This window comes from Python bivittatus, unplaced genomic scaffold (assembly GCF_059951505.1).
Source record: "Python bivittatus isolate LINGU-HERP-01145 unplaced genomic scaffold, Pbiv_v1 ctg000610_np1212, whole genome shotgun sequence".
NCBI classification, from domain to species: Eukaryota; Metazoa; Chordata; class Lepidosauria; order Squamata; family Pythonidae; genus Python; species Python bivittatus.
Genome location: NW_028277088.1, coordinates 58,301,843 through 58,320,766, shown reverse-complemented (window position 1 = coordinate 58,320,766; position 18,924 = coordinate 58,301,843). Strand labels below are relative to the sequence as shown.

General features: G+C 37.4%; 1 protein-coding gene across 3 annotated transcripts in view; it reads right to left on the bottom strand.

The window, feature by feature from the left end:
- Window positions 1-17,147, bottom strand: part of IKZF1 (IKAROS family zinc finger 1) — an 83,446-nt gene extending 66,299 nt beyond the window's left edge. For all 3 annotated transcript variants that reach the window (XM_088150116.1, XM_088150118.1, XM_088150119.1), the window contains exon 1: window positions 16,994-17,147. In XM_088150116.1, coding sequence (XP_088006242.1) covers window positions 16,994-17,147 — 154 coding nt within the window. The remainder of the gene's footprint in view (window positions 1-16,993) is intronic.
- Between the last annotated feature and the right edge of the window lie 1,777 nt (window positions 17,148-18,924).

The following is an 18,924-nucleotide window of genomic DNA, read 5'->3' as shown; positions in this document are numbered from 1 at the left end:
TAGATGAGCCCATTTTGTGCTACTGTTAGTGACCTTGAGTATATGTTGCTTACAGTATATATTAGTTATTTGCTTTCTTATGTTGGTTTTATATGGGACTTGTTTTCCTTTTTGGATCTTGATTTTCTTTTTCTTTTTATTGTTGTGTGCCACCCAGAGTCATAAATTGTGAGAAGAGAGGCTTATACATTTTTTTAAACCAATAAATAATAAAATAAATGTTGATTTACATATAGGGTATATGAGCCATCAGATTTGTGCATATGAAACCATGTTTGTTTCTTTTTGCAGATTCCACTTCTATTCATGTCTTGTAAAAAATATTCCAAACTAGCAATCAAACGGAAGGGAAACATCACTCATTTATCGTGTGAGCTGAGCAAAATTATAGTTCTATTAAAGGATGTTGATTTCCATGGGAGAGTTGTAAATATACAATACCCTTAAATTTTATGTTGAAGTCATGAAACTTAAAAGAGACCCTCTTTGGTGGTATCATAGTCTGTACTTTTATAAATATATACCTATATTTATTTTATATTTACCTACTAATATATTACATATGAATAAGTCAATTATCTTAAAAATCTAGAACTACCTTTACTGGTAACCAAACGTTTTTTCAAGATTTTTTTGACAACTGAAATGATAGCATGTTCTTTACAAATGTACATCAATTAAATTGTACATAAACAGAAAACATTCACTGCTGCAACATTATTGCTTTCCTTCTTGTACTATGGATAAATGATTATGATTTTATTATTGTTCTGTCTTTCTGAGAATTCTTGTTATTATATTTAAGGATGGGATACAAATGTATTTAAAAAACCCATTTGTGTAAAGGCAAAACTGCAATATATGAAGCTGGAGCCCAATTTTTCCAATTTTATTTTCCATATTATATAGCAAATTTCAGTCACACACAGCTTTCCCATAGAGACAATACGTAATTGTAAAATTTATGAAACCCATCTTGGAACAGGAAAGGCTTCTGATGCCAAACTAGATGTCTGTCACTCAGTCCTGCTGTTCAGGCCTCTGACTAAGCTGAGATCCCCCAAAAGGGAGGCTTTAACCATTTGTTCCATCAGTAGTTTTGATCCAGATCAGGGTCCTTATTCCTACTATTTATGGAGGAGTTGGGAGAGAACTCCACCACAGACAGATTGGTATCTAGGCAGTGCCCAAAGGCTATTTATCTATGCTCCCTGCCAGGGTTCTAACCCAAATTGTGCTTCTCCCATCCAAGTTAAGCACAAAGGAAACACCATAACCTGTTTGGTCCTGAAATGAAACACTATTAATATCCAGATTAGGGAGTTTCACACACTAATATTTTAAAGAATACTTCATGCACCAAAATACTCTATTTTTGCAGCAACATATGTTTCATATACGTATCCCAGTCAGGATTCAGCCAGAATTGGGTGTAGCTCCCAGTTGTAGTTTCAGATTTGTTGCTACCTGAAGTATCAGTTGATATCAAGAAAATATTCCTTGAATTTCTGAGCATATTTAAAGATTGGAATGGTATGATTTTCCATCCAAGCCATTCAGAACTTGAATTCTATTACCTTAATTTAAGCAAGAATTGTGCTGCCTTTGTTGTGAATCATCTCATTTTCAGTTGTGACTTATTTGCAAAGCCATAGGATTGGGAGTAAGCCTCACTGAAGACAGTGAGAATTCCTCCTATGTAAATGTGTACTACAAATCAGTTTGACAATCCTGTCTACCTAGATACCACTCTAGCAAAGCAGATATGATCTCTAACCATTTAAGAGGTTGACAATTCTCTTTAAATTATCCTTAACTCAAATGTGAAAAGATGACTTTAAAAGAAAAAGGAGCATGTGCTATGTGGAGAATGAGGGGCAAAAATAAAAATCCACTTTACAGCAATACCTTTATTAGGCCATTTCAAACATCACAAAACATTGCTTTAGAACTGTAAAGGAAATAAGTTACAAAAGAGGTGGGATGTTGGGTATGACAAAGGGGAAAGGCTGATTTGCCTTAAACATCACAGCACTTGATCTCCATCTAAACTCTGACTATGTAAACGTCATGATATTAGCATTAACTTGCATAGTTTTTTGTTTTTTGTTTTTAATTTGGAGTTGCCCTAAAATGGTCTTTGGAATTTAACTTGCAGAGTTGATAATGAATATTTTTATTCTTGCCTACCCTGCTGATGGTTTGCCTCCTACAAAAATGGGAATGCATCGCAAATACATAGTCCACAGTATAGATGGGTGTTCTGACCACTTGTGATGGAAAGTGGAAATTTACACAATTTGTCACACCTAAACCAGAACTCAGATGCACAACTTGTCATCATGCCTTCCCCAGTTTTGTACCCTCAAAAGTATTGGTCTTCCAATAACTCATAGCCAGCAGCATCTGTCTGGGTAGATTATGGGAATTATCTGGAGGAACCCTGGTTTCCCTAACCTTATCCCCTAACCCCTATACGGTATTCAGAAAAAAAGAAAAAGAAAAAGTAAAGACTCAGAAAAAAACCCCCAGACAATTAACAGCAACCTTTCAATGAAAACAAACAAACAAACAACCCTCTAAGTTTATACCTGGGAATTTGAAATTTTATCAGTAACTATTCATGGAAGATTCTACTCTATCCCAAGTTGAAAGAATATTATTTCTTGCTTTTCAACTGAAACTTTTTTAAAAAAATCCTTCTTTTAGAAAACTATAGCAAATGTTGTCTATCATCTGGTTGGCCCATTTAAAAAAAAGATACCATGAGGGCACAGAAATGTGCAAAACTATTAAAACTTTAAGTTGCCCAGTGCAATTACAGGTAAGCTCAGAATGGATAAAAGGAAACACTATGTCATGTCACATATGACCTTCATATGGAATTCATGCTCTAAGAGATGATGAGGACCAGTTATTTTAAGAAAGCATTAAGCAAGTTTGTTGATGGATTATAAGATATTGGGGATATGACTGACCTAAGTTTCTTCACTTCATGTTGCAGGAAATAAAACAGCTCCCCTTTATTTTCTTTTGCTTTTTTGCTATTTTATTAGTGGTTGTGATCAATACATTGATTTGAATGGTTTTTCTTCTGAGCACACCATTTTGGGCAAGGAAGCCCGGCACAGGTATCACAGGTAACTTACTATGCAGTATCTTCTGGTCAACAAAAACCTCACTGCAAGAGCCTATCACTCAATGAACCTAGCTGTGGTCTGCAGTGAACCTGCAGACCTGCATCAGCCTTTTTCCTACTGAACCTGAGAAAGGTTCATCTAGCCTAGATTCACTGGAAATTTCAAGGGCATGTGATAGCTACTTGGTGCTGTTGCAAGAGGCATGGCTATTTTGTGGCAGGCTATTTACCAGAAAGGTTACTGCCTGGCTCCACTTTCTACCCCCAGAAGAAGTTCTATGCCACTCCAAATTGTTTCTGTTGTTTTTTCCAGACCCAAAAGGCTTACTATCAAACAAGCATGGACATAATTTATATTTTCTAATATTGTCTGTGTGTGTATGTTAGTTAAAAAAAAAAAAAGATGGGAAGCAGGCACTTTACTTGGTAGCATTCCAGCTTCTGTTTCTTTATTTGTAATTAATGAACATAAAAAAATAAAATTGCCTGACATAGGAAAAATAGGAGGCAGCAAGTGATGGGTCTACCCTCATTATATATCCAACAATAGCTAGCCAGTTAGCAGGGAACAGAAGAAAACCCTCAGCTCTACTGTCTGTTCCCCAAACCAGGACTGGGCCTCCCAAGAGGCAGGCTGAGGGCCTAACTGGGGTGATGCATTGGGAGGAATGGTGAACTGTGTTGACTTGTCAATCTACCACCAGGAGAACCATCACACACTGTGCTCTTCTAGCTCGCAGTGCTGCCACTGCCTGCCAATCAGAGACCCCCAGTCTTATTACCTGGGCCCAAAGTTTTGATTTGGGAAAAAACTCCCCAGAACAAGATATGTATCCATCAGCTACTCTGGAAAACTGTTTGGCCATTTTCCTGCTGAGACATTTGCCTCAGCACTAAAGCAGGCCTGCGCAACATGTGGCCCACCAAGCAGCCCTGTGCAGCCCACTGGCATTTTTAAAAAAGTAATAAATTCACTGCCCCTGCCCCAAGAGATGCTCTGGCGAGCACCTCCAATACCTCAAAGCCTCACCCCACTGCCAGCTCCAGAGCTGCTGCCACTATGCTTGCCACTAAACAGCTGTTCAATGCACCAGATATTCCTTTGCAGTCTGCAACGACTTTTAATGTATCAAAATGGCCCTTTCCCCTCCACAAGTTGTGCAGGCCTGCTCTAAAGCCTTGCTAATAAAGGCTAATGGGGCAGTGCTGTGCAGAATGGTGGTCAATGGCTGGAACTGCATGGCAGGTAGTTGCCAAATTAAGTGGCCATATTACTGGCAGCAGAGAGGGGCAGGGACAAGATTCTCAATTTGTTCTCTCTGCTTTGTGGAAGGACTGGTCTCTCCTGGAGAACCAAGAGCAAAGCTTGGGCTGATGACTTAATTATCTTCATAGCCTTTCAAAGAGCACCTGGTGGTCCATTGCTTGATAATGACAATAAATGGCAGGTATTTGGGCTCGTACAGAGAGCCAGTTTGGTGTGGTGGTTAAGGCATCAGGCTAGAAACTGGGAGAACATGAGTTCTAGTCCTGCCTTAGGCACAAAGCCAGCTGGGTGACCTCTGGCCAATCCCTCTCTCTCAGCCCTGGGAAGGAGGCAATGGCAGACCACTTCCGAAAAACCTTGTCAAGAAAACTGCAGGGACTAGTCAAAGTAGTTGCGAGGAGCCAACACTGACTTGAAGGCACAAAGTAAAATAAAATAAAAATAAAAACCAGGCTTTTCTGACCTTAATGGCCATCTATCTGCCCATACAGACCCAGGCATGCATTGATATGTTTGGGCAGCCCTGTACTTAGAATTTTCCCTGAACTAAAAGTACTGTTTCTTATGGATGGATGTGTTGGAAACCTTTGTCCAAAATTGCAAACTGTCTTTAATTAAAAGTATTCAATATCTCTACCAGCAGCTGATAATTAACTTTATTACTGGAATTTAATAAAGTAGACCTCTCAATCCCTATGAAAGATTCTACTTTAGAACCATTTTAATTCTATTTTTAATTTCCTCTCCAGCATACTACAAATAATAACTAACAAAAAAGTCCATTCTAGAAACAAAAACTGAGAAACATAGTAGTCTTTCTTTCTCAAATTTCCATTAAGTAAGTTTTCCCTCCAAGATTATCAAGATGTGCAAGAAACAAAGTTTATAATTAAGATCAATTCATTTCCTCCTCTGCTGTGTTAACACATCTATATGGAACTTTTCTATAGAAAAAAGGGGGCACATTTAGTCACTGTTTCTTTCCCAGGAAGTTATAAGAATTGACAGTTACAGTTAGAAGCATACTGTTTCATATCAGGCATCTACCTACCAATTTGTATCCTTCTCTTTGCAAATTTTGCCCCACAAATTGGAATGTGACTAAAATCACAGTCCCATGCGTGGCCTTTTGAAAGAAAGCCCCACTGCATTCACTGTAACTCACTTTCAAGGGCTACAAATTTGAAGCCTTTCTATGTTTCTAAAAATTTAATTTTTTTTAAAGATCACATATATAAACACAGTATGTACAGAAAATCCTGTATAATTAACTGTTCTGAAATCATTTCTTGTTACCAAATTCACATGTTAACAAGAAGTTCTGTGACAATTTATTAAAAACACTTCCTTCTTTTTAGACTAACTCACATTGACATCCTGGTGATAGAAAATATAAGTACCCTTTATAAATGATATTTAAATTCTCTTACTTGGTTTTCACATTTTAGAATTCAAAACATGGTAAGGGGAAAACAAACATTTTATTTCAAATGCCACAGACTCATGAAAGCTAGGTATACCAATCCAGCCCTATGGAGACTTAGTTGTGTCTAAGCACAGTGACATCAGTGGCTATGTGCATGTCTAATTATGCAAGAAAGTAAACTGTTGATCATCTTCCCAAGATGAAAAGTTCAGAGAGAAATTTGCTTTATGCAGCATGGATCTGAGATCAGCAAAGTGCACAATTAAAGCCGTTTTTCCTAGTCTTTGATTATTGTGCAAGTTCCATAAGCTATTGCTTTTATTTCAGCCTAAGAAGTAAAATCAACTTCACACTAAGTGAGGTAACCAGGTACAAAGTAGGCTAGATTTTTGAACAGCTGGATAAAAGAAGACATTTTGGCAGATACAGCTTATGATACAGGAGTTGGGGAAAAAAAAGAAAAAAGCACCTGCCAAACTGCTACTTCAGTACAAAGAACAGGGGCAAAGAGGTCACATTTGGCCCTGACCTGGTCTTCCTGAGCACAGCCTCTAGGTTACTGATGCAGAAAAGTAACATTTTAAGCAAGACTGTACCCTGTCTTGGTTTGCTAATGCAAAATGGCCATATTTGGATCAAAAGGTTGATGTCTCAAGATTTTAAAGATTATTACAAAATATTCTGACATAAAAACAACAGTTTGCCTGTTTTATTCCTATTCCAATATATTTAATGGAACTTATTTAATAATTCTGACATTGCTTCCTAATTTCTCTAGGACTAGTCAAGGAATTCCAGGTGAAAAAGGAATCAATCAACATGGACTCTTAGATTTTTGCACTTTGAATAGGCAAAAGGATTAATGAATTTAATCAACATACCAACTGCCTCCTCAGGTCAGCTTCTTTCAGTTAGCTTATTTTAGCATCTGACTCTGACTCCAGGTTTAAATGAGTGACATCCCGCTAATTTCAATGGGTTGGATTAAACATGATGAATGCTATGGTCTCTGACCAGGCGTCCGTCCTTTTCACTATTTCAATTAGCCACAGAGAAAGATGCATTCTTGATGAGGGAAGGGAAAAGACATGTTCGTTTTAAATCGTTCCCACATCCTCAAGTTAAGCTACTTAAACATTTGTTTTCTGTATTCAGTATTTCCTGTTTCACTTCAATTGACCTATGTTTCTGTTTAGAAAAAAAAATATGTGCCCTTTTTCATACTAAGGGCATCTCAAAATATAGACCCAGGACAAAAAAAAAAAAAAAAAAAAAGGATTTGTTTTAAATCAATTTAACAGAAAATTAATTATTTTTATTTGGGGGCTACTTCTTGGGTAGTCATATTTAACCTTTGGGGGCTGCATGTGGCTTAGAGGTATCAGCTGGTGGCAAAATAATACTCCAATTGGAAAAAATCATAAGTATCCTTTCTTCAGATTTCAACTGAATCTCAACTCAAGCAACCAATTCTGCAAAAGACACGTTCATTCCTGTTCTACAGAAATCTTGAAGTGACGTAACTTAATGACACAGTTTAGTAGAATTGGCAGGATTCCAAGTTCAAAAAGAGCAATGTATTTGACCATTAAGTATCATCCCATAATATATTCAGATATTCATAATTAACTAATAATATACTAGAAATATAATTGTTAGTGATATTTTAATCTCTTCTTTATTCATTTGCATTCTTTCTTTTACCTTTTTCTTGTTTCTTTTTTATACCTGTTTATATCTTTTCTTTAAAGTGTCTAATAAAAAAAAAGGAATTGGACCTCCAAGTGTCCAAGAAAATCTTCTGAAAAATGTAAACTAAGTAATATCTTTATCTGGACCAAAAAAAAGTAGTCTGACTGTGGATTGAGTTTGATTTTTTTTCAGATTGTGAATATTTGCTTTCTTAAAGCAAAGTTGTTGCTTTATTTTCTTTGCAACTTTCTGTTGATGCCAAAAATGCTTCATGCAAATACTACATATGGAACACAGTAGCTCAATAAAAAGGAGTGCTGTTAATTCTCAAACAATCTTAGGGAGTAAGATGGGTGTGAGAGCCATATGCTTCTGGACTGATATCTCAAACACTGAGAATACAGAAAAAAGGACAAGGCAATAAGGTCTAAGAATGCATGAAGTCAAAACTATGTTGGCACCTGTCTTAGCAACACTGTCTTAGTAAGGCCTATTTCAAACCAGCATTTACCCAGCATTTATACTTTTATGTGCAAGTGGACAATCAGCTTTGAGTTGACCCATGGGGGAACAACTCAATCAGCTTTGAGTTGACCCATGGGGAAACAGGATGCTGATCTAGAAAGCCTTTGGTCTAATCCAGCTAGACTCTTTTGTTACACATACCTGACTGCCTGCGGTAAGTAAGCATTTCACACAGATTAATTAATAAGGAATCTTTGTATTTTATTTATTTAAAGTTATATGCTCTATTTCTCATTCCAGGTGTCTCCTTTATTGTGAGGGCTTTACATAAACGATGTGCTCTTCTAAAGTGTATAATCTGGCAGGGACTATCCATTTCACAGGAACTGCTTTTGCAATGTACCCAGTGAGAAATCCTCACCATACACCATGACTCCTGTGGTATTTCTATAGGGTTAGTTCCACCTATTACGGCTGAGCCCAACATAACTCTATTTGGTCAGCATTCATAGAAACAAATGGGGCTGACCAACTAGAGCTGGCATGCAGCTGACAATCCCCCTTTTCTTTCCCCTCTGAGTTTCCTGAGATCACATCACTGAAATTTGATTGGCCAATTGATGAACAAAGCTACTGCAGTATAGGTAGTCCTTGACTTATGACTGTTCAAAGTTACGATGGTGCTGAATCAATGGTAGTTACGACCAGTCCTTGGAATTATGGCCATCACAGCACCTTGTGGTCACATGATCGCAATCTGGGAGGTTGGCAACCCATTTGCACTTACGACTGATTGCCGAGCACCCTGCGATCACAATTTACCAGAAAGTAAATGGGGAAGATGGCAGGGAAGGTCACAAGTCACTAGGGTAAGTCTCCCTCACCTGCACATCTTCCCCAGCCCCTCTGTGCTTTTGTCGGCCACTCATGCCCCCCCCCACATTCGCCCTGACCTGCGCCACCCCCATGCACACCCTCCCTGACCTGTGCAGTGTCTCTCCCATGCCGCGCACCCTCCCCAACCCGTGCCACATTCCCGTGCACCCTCCCTGACCCATGCCGCACCTTCATGCCCCCTCCCCAACCCTCCCCTGCACCCTTGCACACTCCCTCATTCCCTCTTCCACCTGGCAGCAGCCACTTACTTGCCTGCCAGCCTGGGATTTGCAACTTCCTGCCGACTTCCCCGCTGATTTTGCATTTTGTAAATTGATAAACATAAACAATTACAATATATATTTTTGAAAGCATTCTTACTTTACAGCATTTTTTCACACCTGCCTAAAACTTTTGCACAGTACTGTATATGCCCACCAAAAGGTTCACCCCCTAAAACAAGACAGCACATTTTCATTTTCATTCAGGCATATTTAAGTTGCAAGCAGTTCTGTATGAAAGTGTGGTAGAAATCTCCTAGAAATATCAGTGTTATAGACATTTGTGCACATGAGCTTCAATGCTATTATGGGCATATAGCTTAAATAATCTAGTTGAGCAATCCACACAAGTTCATGCTTCACATTTATTTCCTCCATAGTTATTAAGTTGACATAAAACTAATTAAGTCTTGCAGGAACACATCTTAATCAAATGAAATTGGACTAGATTGAGACTGAAGATGGGACAGAATTTTGAGGGGGAGATAATGTCCTAAGTGATTTTCTTTGAGAGAGATGGCAAATAGTGGTAGATATTCTGAATATGTTTCCTAGAGCTGAAAAGTAGTATAGGATTATTGGGTTAAAAATGATTCTGTAATTTAACAGAAATAATAAACTATACACTTAAAACATGTTCTAAACATATTGAGGAAATCTTCTGAAAAGTTGGAGGAAAGTATTTCTGCATTCCAGTTATAGCTGCATGCTTGTTCAACCATGGAGGCTTTTTATTTTTACTTTGGTAATGTATCTGAACCCTATATAAATATTGATCAACAATTGCTTCTTAACTTTGCTTTCAGTTGAATAGGGGGCGGAAATCCAGACATACTAATTCTCCCCATGTCTGCCTATTTTTCTACTCCTACTGCAGGGAGATGAAATGGCTTGTTTCAGATGACCTCACTGATGGAAGAGGCAAGAAATGAAGGCAGGGCTTGGAGTCTGATGTACAGCAGGATTTTTTTTTTTTTAAAGTTTTTGTTACTGGTTTGGTGGGGGAGGAGTTATTTGGATTTCAGGTTGCAAAATACTTCTCTGAGTTTGTTTGTAGGACATTAAAATCTCTTTACTGGTGTCTTGTTTCTTCATGAAAGAATGAGCTGAGGGACCTCCTAGAAGACTTCTGTGAAAGCTATTGCATGGAAGGAGGTTTCAGAACCCACTGTACATCTCTTTGGACAATGGCCACCAGGATAGGACACTTCCACATAGCCACTGGCCTTGCGTCTCTTACCTTTGCAGCCTTTTCACACTGTCAGGCGAGTTTCCTCACTACTGTGCTCCAACCTTTAAATGGTAGAGCAGCACTCTTTCCAGCCTGCCAAAGGAAGGGCACAAAAAACAGCCGCCAGCTGGCACCCCATCTTTGTTCTTCCTTCATTGTGTTTGCATTTCATCAAAAGAAAAATAAGGTTTTGTAAAAACTCTGGGGGAAGATGTTAGGAATGGAGACAAAGTGCCATGTAACCTTGGCTGTAGAAGAAAGGGAGGGAAATCCCAGGAGGCAGAGGGAATTTCCACCAATGGAAAACTGTCCACCCGCTAGCTCTAGAGGAAACACTGCAAAACTGTCTTTGGCTCCCTCAATCGGCTCACGTGTTTAACCTCCACATGTCCCACAATGCTGTGAGGCTGCCGTCTCACAAAGCCCTGCACCCAAAAGGGCTTCAAGAGAGCAACCTGTCTCTTAACAAACTGATCTGTTACTGGATATGAATGCCTAAGTCATAATAAGAACAACAGATCTCATCTGCATCTAACCTTCCTAGAAATGGCTGAACATAAGTGTGACTTTAATACAGGACAAAAAGAACATATTTAACATATGTTCAACTAGCACTGAAGATGTTACCTAGCTGGGTAATGAAATGTTTGCAAGAAAACAACAAGCTCAGAGAACTGCAAGGACTCCACGGTTCAGTCCTGAGTTACATATATTCTATGTTGATACTCAACATAGTTCAATGCACTAAACACTATATATTGCATAGAAATTCAGAGCGTGGTATGCATGTGGGTCTGATCCAATGATTATTTAAATGAACACCTATTAATGTAAAATTAAAGTAATTGAAGTTTTTCCCTGTGGGGCTAAGCCTCCAATACAAAAACTGAAAACCGTATGTGCCAACTTGCAACTTATAAATGTCAAACCCCATTTAACATGGCGAGACCATAAACTAAAATTTTCATTTAATTGTTTTGATATACAATTATTACAAATATGAACCATGATATATGAATATTTTAAGCAAATGAACCTAAATGTATATGTGTTGACTTTGGAAAGCTTAAGGAGCCATGCCATTGTCTAAAATAGACAATATAAAATTGACAAATATGGTTGGTTTAGGTCTGGCAGAATTCAGAATCAAATCTTGGGCCAGCCCTGAAGTAAACTTTGAGTAGAAACTTCCACATTCAGAGTGAGCAAACTCAACCACAGGCACTTTGCACCAGTGAAAGAAGGAAGGGCTGCTGTCTTACACATCTGCACCTCAGAGCATCTCCAAAGCTACCGATGGGAAGAAGATGCCTGGACAAGGTGGACCTTACTCAGGTTCTTCAATCTGTATGAGTGACCCAGAGCCAAGCATTCTCCCTTAGCTTAATCAAACATACAGTAATGATATGAGCCTACAATGTCTTGAGCAATTTTGGTTAAAGGATAGGTATCAATATCATGAATAAATAAAATCCCAGAAAGCTAGAATCAGCAGTTTGTATTTCTGCAAGTAATGTAAGAATCTATTTTCCCACCTTTTACATTCTAAAGAGTCAATTTTATCCCTAGCTAACAAAGTAAGTTATCCCTGTTTTAGACTATGGTTTAATATAAGTAACACATGTCAGCCAAATTACAAAGATATAAACATTTTGAGACTTGTATTTAGTTGCTATTTATTTATTTATTTATTTATTTATTTATTTAATCCCATTTATATCCTGCTTTTCAGAGACACTACAGGGTAAGAAACCACAATGTTAAAGGAGGCAACGAAGCAAATTCAAATAAACAATCCTTCAAATCAAGAAAACAATAATAACTAAGCAAACCATGCCACAAATCCCAACATTTGTTTCTAATGGACCACAGCAATTCATAAATGCCTGATTTCTTTCATGAATCCAGAAATGGTGCCAAACTACCTTTGAACATTATGGCTTTGACTCTCTTATCACTGTAACTTTCAGAACATTTGAGTACAGTGCTGTTGTACCTATTTAATGAAAATGATTAATTTTTAACAAAAAAGGAAAGGAATTGATAAGTTTCTTTTGAGCCCAGAAATAGCACATCAGGAACATGCTGAAATACTACAGCATTCAATCAACATCAATGTCTAATAATAGGTGTCACATGACACACGTTCAATAGGTAATCCCTGGGTTAAGAATGTCCGGTTTAAGGATAACCCACAGTTAAGAACGGAGCCTATTGTAGCAAAATTCAAGTTAAATACACTATGATTCAAGTTAAGTACACAATGGTTCAAGTTAATTACACAATATTACTTGTACAGTATTATACAATAATACTTTCCGGCTTGCATACAGATTCAATTTAAGGACAGAGCTTGGGAACAGAACTCGTTCTTAAACTGGGGACTACCTAGATCTTTGCATACTGCTTTTAGCACTTTGAGTAAGAAAGCCGTGCTACACTTGGAAACCTGTTTGCTTATTGGAAAAGTTCTGACTGACATCAAAAGCAACTAACTTCTCTAAGTGATCATCCTTTTGAGTTTCAACGCTTGTTTTGTTCTCTTCACTTTCAGAAGTTAAAGGGTAGAATTTTACTTACAGATTTTTCACACTGGCTTTTCAAAAATAAACTTATTCTCTGAAAAAGAGATAGCTAAATATCGGAAAATTTTCTGGTATCTTCTAACAAATATACCTGCGCTATAGAGAATATATGCACTGTAGTGGATATGTTTCAATAGGTCATCCCATTATATATATATCTGTAACTAATGTTTCAGTGCTGGAATTTTTAACGTATTTAATTTAGCATATTAAACTGCCATAGGGGTATCATAGTTTAATATCTAGTATTAAACTGATATTAAGCATGCTTTTTTCTGACAAATGATAACGTAAAATTTTAAGTATGGCTTTACTTTTAATAATGAATGGTAGCTTTTTTTTATTGTATGAAATTTTACGTTTTCATACTTTGGTTCCAAATAGATACCTGTTTCCAGCGTTGACTGCCTTATCTGCAACTTTATTTAACTGCACTAGCTTGCTTAAAGAAAGACTTTAATCAACCAAACATTTTTGACAGCCTTAAAGAGATCTAACTGTACCTATGAAAGATCAGCTACATTGGTGTGGTAGCAATCAACCAATCTGTGAGAAAGTTTGGGGCACTGATATTTGGATTCACAGTGGAGGAAGATGTTCTGAATCTATACATTTCAATTGCTAAAAATGCTACTATGCTCTACTTTATTCTATCTGCTGAAGTTATATTAATTTGCATGGTACATCCAAAAAGAAATGTAAGCCTGACACCCATGTTGCAACTATATTACAATTCTAAGTATGCTGGTTAAATCTTAAAATGTTAAGATTTAATTTTATATTTAAATTAGAATTTAGCTTTCTGTTAAAAAATCAAAATAATTACAAGTTTGATTCTGATACAAATTAACAATTCATTTTCAGTGTAAAACATTTGGAGTTAATGATGTAGTTAGAAAAAACTTTTTAAAAGTATGTTCATAGAAGACATTTATCAAGATTCCCAAAGCTTCCCTTCATCACTACTGTGGATTACTGTTGTTAAAATGAAAATGTATTTTCAATTTCTGTGCAGATATAAAAATTGGAAAGCCTTTGTGGGGGCAGGAAACAGAACAAACCCCTCTCCCAATCATCAATTTCTACACGAACATTTGTGTGTGTGTGTGTGTGTGTGTGTGTTGAAAGGATACGATTCAGTGCTTGGTTCTTGAAAACTGTTTTTAGACCTAGAGCACTCTATAATAAACACATATGCCAACTTTGATGTAAAACAAATGGTTTTCATTTTTCTGCAGGTGCCTGATCTTAAAAAAATGAAGCTGCAAAGTTATCCATGACTACTCCTACTTACTACTACTCCTACTATTATTACTATTACTATTGCATTAGTCATTATAAACCAAGCACTTTGTATGTTTTTATTTAATTACTATAATATAAAGTATTATGAATAGAACACATTTGTCTGGCAAGAACATTTGAGAAAATCAAGTCAAATCAGCTCTAACTAAAATTATGCTTTGCATAAGTAAAGAGCAGAGAACTTGTATAATGCAGAGGCTCAAAGAGTTCACTGAAAATGGGGTGTGATTTGTTTCTTGAACTCCCAGGCAATACTTTCTGGTGCTACTGGATTAATATTAAAGTTACTGTCGTTCCATACATGTTCTCATCAGGAATAAATCTCATTCACCTCCAGTAATATTTGCTCCATTTTATACCAACTGTTTTCAAGTCAAAGGTGGTTAAGAACTCTTAATTCAATTTCTCTTCGGCAGGACTTTCATTAAAAAAAAAACAACCAAAAAAAATCCGGGCATTCAGACAATCCAGTTTTCTAAAACTTCCTAATCAATGTTGAATTTAAATGTGTGCAACTGTTTCAGCAGCTTAATTATGCATCTCAATTTAATGCCTTTTTCTTGATCATAAGTATGAAAGAAGAGTGCACGAGATTGCATCATTCACTTGCCTGAAGTTTAAATTTGGCAGTCGGTATATATTAAAAATGGATTAAACGGTGCAAATTAAATGTTTCCTGCTCATGGATTCAGAGACACAGCTTTATAAACAGGGAGGTGGTGAGGGGAAGATCATTAGAAACATTTAAGCCACGATCCTATTTCAATCTCTTCCAGTAAAAATGTTTAGGTTTGGCTTGGCTGACTAGCAGCAGGATCCAGTGGAGATTTATTTGGAAGCTAGTCCCATTGTCTTCAAGGAGGCTTATAAACATATTTAGGATTGCAGTCGAAATGAATTTCTCAGTGGCTGAATTTTTAAAGTTATTCTTGCTTCGGATATGGAAGAAATGCTTGTCACACAGCTAATGATATACTTACCTGCTGTCTTATTGAAAGGTACAGTGGATTTCTTCACTCTTGCATTGTTTTATATATAAACTTATCAGGAAAGATTGATAGAGCTGCATTGCGTTGCTCATAGTAAGCAAGCTTTCTTTGTACAATAATGCTGTTTTTAAAATGCAGGGGTAATAGTTCTATCCTGAATCAATTTTGTTTTTGGTTCAGTGACTAATACAATTTTAGAAATGCTAATTTTATAACCCATGACTGACCTTATAAATTGTAGAAAATAAACATGAACATTTATTTTTTTTGGGGGGGGGGATATATTCCTAATCAGAAAACTGTCTGAAATCTCCCTACAAATATCATTTTTTAAAATAAGTCTCAGTCTATCTTTCAAAGATTTATTTAGAAACATGGAGAATTGACTTCTTTCAATAATTAAACTTGCTGATTAGACATAAGTCCATAAAAAGCTCACCCTTCAACTCTGACTCTGCCCAGCGTATAACTTTCCAAATCTAACTTCTTTGTTTAGCTTGTTTACTAGTAATAGGCAGCCATTAGCAGAAAAGGGAGATATAATATTTACAATAAAATGAAAATAAATCAATTTTAAAAATGTAATATTCGTATTTGGTTGTGTTTTCTAAGTGTTGCATTACTGCTACAACTCATTTGATGTCACTCTTCAATGCATAATTTTAAAGACTCCTTAATTTTAATTTACTAGTGGGATAAGCTTTCATAGATCCTTTATAGGTAACACTGGAAGCGCATGCCTGCAACTCATGGGACTCTGTTGGTTTTACTCCAGGCAGTTAACATGGCCACCTTTTGGAAATTTTGGGTTAAACTTGTTGCCCAGGATTAATATTTATCTAATGCCCAATATTTGGATGTCTTACGAATCCTTGCTTAATATTTACCCCATATTTTGGGATTTGGGGGGGGGGGGATGAGGTTGTCGTTGTAAAGTTCAGAAAAAAATGTTCATCTTGTGTTTCTGTGCTGCAATAACTTAAAAAGAGGTAGAAATTGCCCCAAATAATGACAGGAAATATTTCTGAAAATAATTGTTATTTTTTTTAAGCTTAGTGCCTTTCATCGTCCTCCACCCAACCCTTCAGCTTTGAATTCATTTTGAGTTTCTTATCATTTTTCCTTAGAGTTTAAAATTGCATGCATACAGGAATCCCTTATCTCTTTCAGAAATTCAGGCTTTTGGGAGCAAGAGCAAAACTTCATAATCTCCTTTTGACAGATTACAACTAACGGGTCAATTTGTAATGAAAAAAAAAATGCAAACGTGGCTCAAGAAATAAACAAGCATCTTCCCAGGTTTAAGGCAAGCCTGGCCTGTCCCTTAGAAAGTTTCCCCTCTTCCGAATACAGAATTCAGCCCGATATTTGTTCATGATAAGTTTTTTTTATAAGAGAAATTCTCTGTCACTTGTCCCAAGTGCACGCACTTCACTGCAAGCTCTTCTCCGTCTGCCTCTCACTACTTACTAAAACTTCTGCCTCCCACTCCCTTCCCCAAAAGTTTGCTGCAGCAGAGTAAACAGCTCCAAGTGGCGAAAGAAAGAAAGAAAGAAAGAAAGAAAGAAAGAAAGAAAGAAAGAAAGAAAGAAAGAAAGAAAGAAAGAAAGAAAGAAAGAAAGAAAGAAAGAAAGAAAGAAAGAGAAAGGTTTTCTTTTTTTCTTTCTGTCTGTCAGAAGCGGCAGAGTACGACACGACCAATTTTGATGGGCGCGCTCTGGCGCGAAAATACGGTACCTGCTCTGGCCGGAGCTGGATGCAAACAACTCGCCCAGATCTCTCCAGTTCCATGTGCTGCTGCTGCTGCTCCTCGGCCAAGCAGAGCGGCAGGAGGCAGCTCCGCTCTCAGTCCCTCCCCTCGCCACTCCACTTCCTCATTCCAGTGCAACATCTTTGCAGGCGGCCGGCGGCTCCTGCGGGCATTTCGCCCCTGCGCCGGGGTGCGCGGAGCCTTTTCATTTGCGGGCAGGAGGGAGAGAGCGCGGGGGACTCGTCGTGCCTGTCAGATGATGAAGGCAACACCCCCTTCTGCTGCTACCAAAGGCTCCTAGCGGGGCGCGGGCACACCTGCAAAGACCGTGCCTTCCTCCTGGGTCCTGAGGGATGCTCCTTCTGGGGGGTGAATTGATTTACTTGGCAACAGTTAGAAAAATCCACAGAGAAAGATAGATCGATCTGCATTCACTGGTCAGACTCGTGAAAAGGAGCCTTCACCACCAGTACACCTTACAGCCCAAGATGGTGGAGGGCTGCCTTCATATCCTGATCAAATAATTTCCATATCAGCCTAATGTTTTTCTCTGAATGGTCTTGGAAATGAAGTCAGTTTTCCAACAGAGTTGGAAAAAGTCTAATGGGACAAGATCCAGATTACATGAAGTAGATGTTGAAGCAAGAGGGATAACTTTAGTCTTGAGATTAAACTCGGTCTTCTCTAGATAGGACTGTGTCTGGATCCAACCCACTGATTTCAGTTCAACATACTTTTGATTAAATGTACATGAGGCAGTACATTTTCCACATTACAGAATTCCCATGTGGGAAGTATGGTTAGGAATTACTGTGATATCTATAAGCTGTCAAATAGTGGTGATGGGGTGTTTGAACATATTCCAGAAAGCCATGACTAGTTTCTCTTGCTGGTTTCTACCCACATTGAATGTCAAAGTAGCTATTCAGCTGTGATGACTTACCTAGAAGAGCCCTTTATCTGTTGAGTTTTTAATTTTTTTTTTTGGAGTGGATCCTGTTTCATTGATAAATGCTTAAATGTCCCAATAATTTTGGGGAATATCCCCTTCTGAGAGCTTAAGAATATATATGGAGGTTTGATTGGCTGTTTTGTTTCTTTAATTGTGATCCACTCTGTGATAGTTTAATTCTGAAAAGTGGGCAAGAGATCTATCAAACATTAAACACCATATGGACACTTAATAGAAATGGGGTTGGTGCCTCCTCCATGGGAAAGAATAACCCAATTAAGCCCTGCCCACAGAGTTGGGTCAGTCCATGAAGAAGTACTACATCTTACTTTACTAAAGTCTGGTAAGATAGATACATTGTAGCTTTTATTTGTTTTAAGTGTAGAAGCCTCAAAGCCCTATTTTATTGTTATGTAATTTATTAAAGAAACTTATTCATAAGTGGTATAGATGTAGAATTACACATAGTGTAATTATATGGGGGTCTGCAAGGAGGAGCAAAGGACAAATTAATAATGACATCAGTATGCAAATGATGCAACTTAACTGTTTGTAAGAAATGCAAATGTCAACATTTTAAAGTTATTATGGTTTATTATAAATGCTGCTAGTCTTAATGGTCATATATGAATTCTGGCTATCCCCTGATTTAATCCAGCCACCTGTACTACAACAGGCCATCTTCTTCCCAAGCAATGTCTATATGCCACATCCATGATCCTAGGAAGAAAATCCCACATTCAGTTGTTTTGCTGCTTAGCATCTATCATTAGGAACTCTAAAACACCCAAAGGAGGACAAATGGTGGGTTTTTACTTGAAGAAGGGTAAACAGGGAATTAGTTAACATTTTATATATATACATACAATACTGTGCAAAAGTTTTAGGCAGGTGTGAAAAATGCTGTAAGTATGAATGCTTTCAAAAATATATATTGTAATTGTTTATGTTTATCCATTTACAAAA